Source organism: Chrysochloris asiatica, unplaced genomic scaffold, assembly GCF_000296735.1.
Source record: "Chrysochloris asiatica unplaced genomic scaffold, ChrAsi1.0 scaffold00029, whole genome shotgun sequence".
Lineage (NCBI taxonomy): Eukaryota > Metazoa > Chordata > Mammalia > Afrosoricida > Chrysochloridae > Chrysochloris > Chrysochloris asiatica.
In genome coordinates, this window is record NW_006408547.1 from 25,648,532 (window position 1) to 25,657,919 (window position 9,388).

A 9,388-nucleotide genomic window follows, 5' to 3' on the forward strand; every position below is an offset into this window, starting at 1 on the left:
TAAAAAGGTCTTGTGCAGCAGATTTGCCTAATGCAATATGTCATTTGATTTTTGACTGCTGCTTCCGTGAGTGTTGATAGTAAGAATGAAGTCCTTGACAACTTCAGTCTTTTCTCCATTGATGAGAATGTTGTTTATTGGTCCAATGGTGAGGATCTTTGCTTTCTTTACATTGAGACACAACAGAGATGAGTGAGTGCCTCCTGTGCCACCTCATTTTCTAGAAAGATTTCAATTTTTATTCCATCGATTCCTGGTGCCTTGTTCTTTGCCAATTGCTTCAATGCACCTTGGACTTCCTCCTTTGGTATCATTGGGTCTTGATCACTTGGAAATGTTAGCTCCTGAATTACCTTTCCATTATACCATCTTTTAGAAAATTGCTACTGGCTTGCTTCCTTGTTCTCTGTGGGGCAGTGGTTAAGATCTTGCTTGGCTGGTAACCGCTATAGGGTTTCCAAGGAGCAGCTGGTGAGTTTGAACTGCTGACCTTCTGTTTCAAACACACCTTGTGGTCCGGTGCATTACCCGACAGTGGCCCCCCCCTCCCCCCAGGACTCCAGCTGTGACCATTGGCAATGGTGGTGGTGGGCTTTGGGGTCGGTTCCGGCTCTTATCCACCCTGTGTAGGGTTTCTGAGGCTATAAATCTATGGGAGCAGAAACCTCATCTCCCACAAAGCGGCTGGTAGGTTAGAATTACTGACCTTGAGATTAGCAGTCTAACTCGTAATCTCTGCGCTTCCCGGTACACATCATATTGAATTCTCTCTGTAGTGAGTGTCACTTTGGTAAAAGATTCGACAAAATTTCATGTGAAATGAGTTTGTAATTCAGTTTGTGAATAACTTCACTGTATACGTCATAGTTTCTTAGGGAAGAGCCAGACCAGGAGAAACAGATAGTAGAATAGAGTCCAGAACAGGATTATACACAGACAATTTAGGAAACGTTCACTGACATGTTATCAGTCTGGAAGAAACAAAATCATGGGGTTGTTGTGAGACAGCACTGTTGTTACACGCTGTTGAGTCGGCTCCGATTCCGAGCGACCCCGTGCACAACGGAACAAAACCCTGCGTGGTGCTGTGCCGACCTCACTGCTGCTGTCATTGCGACAGTCCATCTCGTTCCAGGTCTTCCTCTTTCTCACTGACCTTCCACTTTATTACCATGATGTCCTTCTCCAGGGACTGGTCCCACCTGACAGCATGTCCAAAGTATGAGCAATGAAGTCTGGCTGTCCTTCCAACACAGACTCGTTCTTTTGGCAGTCTGTGGTACTTTTAATCTTCTCCAACACCATTAGTCAGATGCATCAAGTTTTCTACAGTCTTCCTTATTCACTGTCCAACTTTCACATGCATATAAGATTTGAAAATGCCGTGGCTTGATTCACATGCACCTTAGTTTCAAACTGACATCTTTGCTCCTCAACACTGTAAAGAGGTACTGTACCTAATGCATTATGTCATCATCTGATTCTTGACTGCTGCTTCTGTGAGTGTTGATGGTGCACCCATAGTGGAACTAGATGGAAGATGCAGATTCCTGTCTCATTACTTCTACAGATGAATTAAACAGTCAAGTGTAAAAGGAGAAAGAAATGATCAAAATAATAAGAAAAAGGACTGAATGATTTTAAAAACTAATGGTGGCCATCTGTCATCAGTGATATTTATAAAGACTAGCCAACGACCAGAAGAATGCTTACAATATATAGAAAACCAGAATCTCACAGTTGTGTGTTAGCTGTGATTGTTGTTGTTAAGTACCGTGGAGTCACTTCCGACCCATAGTGACCCTACACAGAGTTTCCAAGGCTGCAGATCCTTACGGGAGCAGAAAGCCTCATCTTTCTTCCGCGGAACAGCTGATAGTTTCGACCTTGAGGTTAGCAGCCCGATTCGTAACCACTGTGCTACCTGTGATTATGAGACACTCAACTGTAGTTACCTTTATAAATATAAGGGCTAAAGGGGCACATGCAAATCTGAACCCCTGTTAGTCATAGTACGGGTGGTATGTTTCTATCTGAATAAAACACTTCAGTGTTGTTTCTATGATAAACTTGATCACGTTTGGTACTTATGTTGTTAAAATGCCATCAAATTGGTTCCGACTCATTGCAACTCGAAGGGTTTCCAAGGCTTAAATCAAGGTGAGCAGAAAGCATCATCTTTCTCCTATGGAGAGTGGCTGGTGGGCTTGAACCATGGACTTTGTAGTAAGCCGTCCAGTGCTTATTGTGTGGGGTAGTAAAGGATGGCTTTCTGTTAAAAAAGCCATGTTGGCATGGGAAGGCTTTAAGCATAACCTAAAATCTGAATCATAAGGAAAATTTTTTAAGTTTTACATTTTTATGTAAACTGTTTAGGGTGAAAAAATACCAGAAATGAAATAAAAACAAACATGGAATTGGGAGAAATATTTTCAGTAACAGTGAAAATGTACATACAAAATAGCTTATGAATCATTAAGAAACACGACCTAGATTAAGACTGTAGTTTAGGAATAGTGTCTGTGAGGGTGTGGCACAGCTGGTCCTTCATATGTGCATGCTTGGTGTATACTAGTACTGTGACTTTTTCAGAGTTTGATAAAGCATACCATTACTCCTATAATATATATGTATTTAGATTGATTTGTATATTCTTGTTGAGTGCTAGCAAATTGGTTCCAACTCACAGCAGCCATGTATGGCGTTTCCGAGAAGCGGCTGGTGGATTTGAATCTCTGACCTTTCGATTAGCAGTTCAGTGTTCTTCCTGTTGTTAAAAGACATCAATCAAGTCTGTTCCAACTCATAGCAACCTGGATAGGGTTCCCAAGGAGCGGCTGGTGAATTTGAACCATCAGCTTTGCAGTTAGCAGCAGTCCAGTGCATATCCTATGTTATTGTTATGTGCCGTGGAGTCCTATGGTACCATAATATGCCTAGTAAAATTCTACAATGATATATAAGTACATTGGCTACCTGTCAGGGGGTAATGTGTGTGTTTCTTGGTACTTGGTGAATGAGTTTGTTTTTAACTATGAATTGAATTCAATTTTACCACCTAAGAAGATTGGCTTGCTAGCCTTTTTTTTTAAAGTTTTTATTGTGAGATTTACATGGGAGACCATCAACTTAACACTCATCCTGTCGTATTTCGTTTCATTGCAATAATTACAATCCCCTCCATGCGTCATCAAATAACCAAAGGTTACACCCCACAGGCCCGACCCCCACCTGCCAGCACACAGCCCTTCTTCCTCCCTGAGTCTCGTGTCCCCGGCTGCTCCATCTGTCCACGTCATCATCTCTGTCTCCGTCCTTGGCGTCACTGCCTCTTGGGTAGGGTCCTGCTCTCCACTTTTCTTACTTGATGGCTCCAGGAACCTCCACTCCTGTGCTGCAAAATTAATCACTCTCCTTCCTCCTTTTGTCAAAAAACATCGACCTCTATATTTCCTAGCTTCACAGTCAGTCCTGATGGCAGTTATTCACTATTGTACAAGAGTCTTATCCCCATTTCCTTTTGCCAGCCCGGTCCAAACCAACTAGAAATCATTCATTGGTGATTCTACCCTCCCCCTCTCCGTCTGGAACTAGGCTCTCTCTTGAAAGCTTGTTAGCCAGTCACTTCTTCCCTTTATAGGCCCCCCCGCCCCCAGCCCCATTTTGGGTAGCCAGTGCTAAGTTGCCCATCCCTGTCAACCCTGTGTACCGAGGGGTTGGGAGTGATCCTTGCTATAAAGATTTGTTCCCTTGTTTGAGCTCCTCCATCCATCCATAGGTATAGGTAAGGTTCATCAAATTGTAGCAGGTTACTCTTTTTTTTTGTTTGTTTTTTCCTCTTCTTTCTTCTTCTAGTGAAGCTCTGATCATCTAGCCATCGAAGCCAGGTCAAGTGGGTACTACCTGCAAGTATGGGTGTTCTTCCGCATCTCCTGTCACTTCATATCAGCTGGACGCTTCACTCTCCACTCTAGTCCTCTGTGGCCATGTCACTGCCTCTGGGCCCAGGAGTCCCCGGGTCTTGCCGTACTGCTGGCCATTCAGGTCTCCATCCGGGTTAACAGGGGTCTTTAGAATGTGGTTGGGCTTAGCTCACAACTTCATTGCTGTTTTTTCCTCCTCTTCCCCTTATTGGGGTGACCAACGTGGTCACCAGCCAGATCACATGCCTGCTCATGTATTCCCCTTGAGTCTCAGTCTTGGAAGGGGGTTTGCTCTGAGGGGACCCAACCACTTGCCTTGCTGGCTCCCAGGTGAACAGCTTACTTGTTCTTGTAGTAATCAGTCAGACTGCTGTTGTTTCGGAGTTTTCCTGCCGGTCTTTCTTTCATGGAGTGCCCTGTTTTTCTAGCCTCACCAGGCTGCTCTCCTTGGCTTGCGGTCTTAGTCATCTTTTCTGGTAACTCCATCCCTCCCTCAGGGATGTATGTTGCTGTGCTCTCTGGGAACTGCCCTGTGGCGTACTCCTTCCTGTTGTGTAAGATCTCTTCTCAGTCATCATCTCAGATCGTCCTGGCCACCACCTTATATACTGTAACGTTGATCTTCCCAGCAAGTGTCAGTTCCTTAGTACTGGACACTACTGTGACCCCTCAGGTGTGAAACAGCTCTAGAAACAAAAATTCACTTACAGAGTCAATGGGTATAATGTAGAATAGATAAAACATTATAAGATATGTTAATATTAAGTAAGCCAACAAGGAAAAAAAAAATAGCCATTTTTTCATAGTTAAGATTTTGTTTTCATAATTGCTTTCTGAAAAGTATTTTAAGTGCTCAGCCTTAAACAACTTAGATTTAATTTTGATCAATTCTAAGCTTTGTGTTAGGAATCTTGGTGTGGCGCTGGGGGTTAAAGCACTGCATTGCAAAGTTGATTTAAACCACAGTGTCGGTGGTTCAAACTCACCCGTCACTCCTTGGAAACCCTGTATAGGGTTGCTATGAGTCGGAGCCCAGTAGACGGCACTTCACAACAACAACAGCAAGCTTTGTGTGCTCACAGCTTCTTGATTCAGGCTTTGGAGAATCAAAGTGAGGTACGCATGGTAGCTAATTCTGGACCCCGACTTGGGTGTGAACCTCAACTTTATAACTTATTGGCATATAACCTTGGGTAAGTCACATCTCTAAACCTCAGTCTCTTCCTCTGTAAATGTCATATACTGTAATGTTTGTTGTAGTTGTTAAGTGCCATTGAGTCGTTTCCGACCCATAGCGACCCTGTATAGGGTTTCCAAGGGGCAGCTGGTGAGCTTGAACCACTGGCCCTGCAGTTGAAACGCTTTTGTAGTCTGACGCATTAGCCCACAGCGCCACACCAGGACTCCACTGTGGTGTTTGTTGTTGTTGTGTGCCGTGGAGTCGGATCCGACCCATAACGACCCTGTACAGGGTTTCCGAGGCTGTAAATCTTTATGGGCGCAGAAAGCCTTATCTTTCTCCTGCGGAGCGGCTGGTAGTTTAGAACTGCTGACATTAAGGTTCACAGCCCGATTCGTAACCACTACGCTACTGTAGTGTTTAGACGTGTCCAATGAAGTAATGTAATTAAAACTCCTGGCTGATTGCCTGGGGCTCAGTTAAAAATCCGATTTCACCTTTCTCATATTGTTCTGTTAGCTCATTGGAGTCCTGCTCTTATGCTGGAGGATAGCCTCTAGACCTTAATGTTGGTGGTTCAAACCCACCAGCCGCTCCTCGAAACCCTAGTAGACAGGCTCACTGTGAGTCAGGACCTCCTTAGTGGTACTTAAACAACATCATACTAATTAACGCAGAGTCAGTTAGAATGGACTAGGGCAGCCTTTCTTTTTTTGTTGTTTTGTTTTATAGTAGGAAGAATTCTGCTTTATTGTTAAACTGGTGTATATACACAAGCAAATAATATGCATTAGACTATTCATTGTTATGTATAGACTTTGTAAGGTCAAGAGATACCTTTTTAGAAATGCCTTAGAAGCCAGGTAAAAAAGAAGGGGTTCAGTATGATGTTTACTATTGCCGTCACTGGAGAAATGTGAGCATTTTGAGGAGCAGAAGTTGTCAATAAAGCATTCTTTAAGCTCACGGGACTACATCTCTATCATGATTGCACTGAAATCATACAGTGCAGGGGACTGGTTACTCCTGGATCGAATGGCCTTCTCTGTTGGCATCTATTCCATGTTGTTGTTAAGTGCCATTGAATTGGTTGCAGCTCATAGCAACCCCGTATGGTGTTTCCAAGGAGAGGCTAGTGGATTTGAACCACCAATTTTGTAGTTAGTTGTCCAGTGCTTAATAGGGCAGCCTTTTACTCAGAATTATATTCCATGAAAGTAATATATTTCTACTTTATTGCAGCAATTCTCAAAGGTTTAAAGGATATAAACGCGTGTCTTGTAACACAAGAAAACATGGAAGTATTCCAGGACCTTCGTAAGGCCTCGGCACGTCTGGAGTGTGACCACTGCAATTTTAGGGGCACTGACTATGAAAGTACCCAAATCCACATTGGTACCATCCACCCAGAATTCTGTGATGACATGGATACTGGTGGCTTAGGGAAAATGATATTCTACCAGAAAAGCGCCAAACTCTTTCACTGCCACAAGTGCTTCTTCACCAGCAAGATGTATTCGAATGTGTACCATCACCTCACGGCCAAACACGCAGCCCCAGAGACACGGAGTGATAAAGCAAAGACGCAGCCCCACAGAGAAGCCGACCCTCTGAAGAGCCCTTCTCTTCCCGACCAACAGAAAATGTCCTCGAATTCAGCAGAACTGAAACCTACACCTGTCCCTTCTGTGGAAACTCAGAAACTTGGCCCAGAATCCCCCAAATCCACACCACTTCCTTCCCTAGAGCCTCCGAAACCTGGTCCTGGGGTTTCTTCAGAACCACAGACACTTTCTCTTTCTTCCCCCGAGCCTCCAAAACCTGCCTCCATTTCTCCTCAACTTCCAAATCCAGTTCCTGTTGCTTCGGAATCTCACAAACCTGCCCCTGCTCCTTCCCCTTCCCCAGAACCACAGAAACATGCTCCTGTGTCCGCAGACCCAGTGAAGCCTCCTCTAATCAGTACCAAGCCCCAGAAACACTCTCATTTCCCAGAAACATTGGGGCCGCCTTCAGCCCCATCTCCAGAATCCCCAGTTCTGGCGGCTTCCCCGGAACCTTGGGGGCCATCTCCTACCACGTCTCCAGAATCTAGGAAACCAGCTCGGACTGCCTCCCCGGAGCCCAGAAAGCCGTCCCCAGCGGAATCTCCTGACTCTTGGAAGTCATTCCCTGCTGTCTCCTCTGAGCCTCGGAGACCAGCCCCAGCGGTGTCACCAGGTTCTTGGAAGTCAGGGCCACCTGGGTCTTCCAGACCGTGGAAATCTAGTCCGTCAGCGTCCTCGGGACCCTGGAAGCCAGCTAAGCCTGCTCCCTCTGTATCCCCTGGGCCCTGGAAGCCAGCTCCATCTGTGTCCCCTTCGTCCTGGAAGTCTTCATCTGTGTCACCTGGTTCTTGGAAATCTCCCTCTGCGTCTCCTGAATCGTGGAAGTCTGGCCCGCCGGAACTCCGGAAGACAACACCCACCTTGTCACCTGAACACTGGAAGGCAGCCCCCTCAGTGTCCTCTGAGCACCGTAAAGCAGGATCTCCCTTGTCTCCTGAGATTCGAAAACCGTGCCCACCACTATCCCCAGAGGTCCGCAGCCCCGCTGCTGCGGGGTCTCCAGAACTCAGAAAGCCCTCAGGTTCTCCGGAGCTTTGGAAGATTTCTCCTGATCAGCGGAAACCTTCTCCTGCCTCTCTCGATGTTCCCGAGCCCCAGAAGACTTCCTGTGCCGGTTCTCCTGATCCCTGGAAGTCTTCCATTTTTACTGAGCCTCAGAAACCCCCCGTCTTCCCTGAAACTAGGAAAGCAGGGCCTTCTGGCCCCTCCGAGTCCCCGAAAGCAGCCTCAGAGAGCTGGAAGCCTGTCCTCTCTGTGGACACAGAGCCTCGGAAACCTGTGTTTTCAGAGCCCTGCAAAAGCACCCCAGCTGCTGCGCCTCCGGAACCACGCAAACGCGCTCTTTTCCCGGAGCCCAGGAAGCATGCCCCTTTCCCAGAACTGTCCAAGTCTGCTGTATTCTCAGAGTCTCAGAAGGCGGTTGAACTTGGTGACGAGCTGCAGATAGCTGCCATAGAGGAGCCCAAGTGTGTTTCGGTTCAGGAAGAAGTAACAACACCCCAGAAGCTTGTAGAAGACCCTTTATTTCCTTCCTCGAAGAAGCTCAAGAAAGACCATCAAGAGCACTCGGATGCTGAGCTTAGTAGCAGTGAGTATGTCAAGACAGATTTGGATGCCATAGACATTAAGGGCCAAGAGTCGAGCAGTGACCAAGAACAGCTTGACGTGGAATCCATTGATTTTGGTAAGGAGAGCAAAATGGGTGCGAGTAGCCCAGAGCAGGCCAAAAACGTGCTTCAGTTTACCGAAGACAAAGAGGCTTTCATTTCTGAAGAGGAGATCGCAAAATACATGAAGCGCGGGAAAGGAAAGTATTACTGTAAAATTTGTTGCTGTCGGGCTATGAAAAAAGGTGCGGTTTTGCACCATTTGGTTAATAAGCATAATGTTCACAGCCCTTACAAATGCACAATTTGTGGGAAGGCTTTTCTTTTGGAATCTCTCCTTAAAAACCACGTTGCTGCCCATGGGCAAAGTTTACTTAAATGCCCACGTTGTAATTTTGAATCCAATTTCCCTAGAGGCTTTAAGAAACACCTAACCCATTGTCAAAGTCGGCATAATGAAGAGGCAAATAAAAAGCTCCTGGAAGCTGTTGACCCTCTCCCGGAGGAGCAGCAAATGTAGTTTTTAAACGCTTTGTGCAAATACGCTCCACAGAGGTGTGTGTTACTGCCGGTCTCTGAAAATACAGTCAGTCTAACCTCTGTGGGTCAGTTAGGAGTATATGGCCGTACTGTGTTAAATTGTCTTGGTAGTGTTACAGAGAATAAGCGTTGGCTTATTGTCTTATGGCCTGTTTATGTGATTGTCTTGCAAGTCAATAAATTGTGTATTCCAGATGGAATAGGATGTTCTCCTTTCTTTTAAGTGTATTTGAAGAATAATATAAAGAGGCAGCCATTCCATTTCTAAGTCATGAGCAAGTTGTACTCAATATAAAATATCCAGTTATCTTTTTTTTTTTTAATGTTTTATTGTGAATTATATGATAGTTTATGGGAGAACTTTAGTTTTACACCAGTTATCTTTTTGAGAAACTTAATTTTGGGCGATAGAAATTACTTCAAATGTTTATGAATTAGGCTTGAAAACTTAATTTGAATCTTTGTTACTCTTCCTTAAATGGAATTTCAGGTCCTAAAAGTTAAAGTTTCTATCTGATGATGTAAAATTAT

The 9,388-nt window shown here is 45.1% G+C and overlaps 1 protein-coding gene across 1 annotated transcript; it reads left to right on the forward strand.

Annotated features, from left to right (window-relative positions):
• The first annotated feature begins 6,398 nt into the window (after positions 1-6,398).
• On the forward strand, positions 6,399-8,837 carry CHAMP1 (chromosome alignment maintaining phosphoprotein 1). The gene has a single exon (XM_006851530.1). The coding sequence runs from the start codon at positions 6,399-6,401 to the stop codon at positions 8,835-8,837; it is 2,439 nt and encodes an 812-aa protein (XP_006851593.1).
• The last annotated feature ends 551 nt before the right edge of the window (positions 8,838-9,388 follow it).

Coding starts and splice junctions, on each gene's coding strand:
- CHAMP1 (XM_006851530.1), top strand. CDS start 6,399: ATGGAAGTATTCCAGGACCTTCGTAAGGCCTCGGCACGTCTGGAGTGT.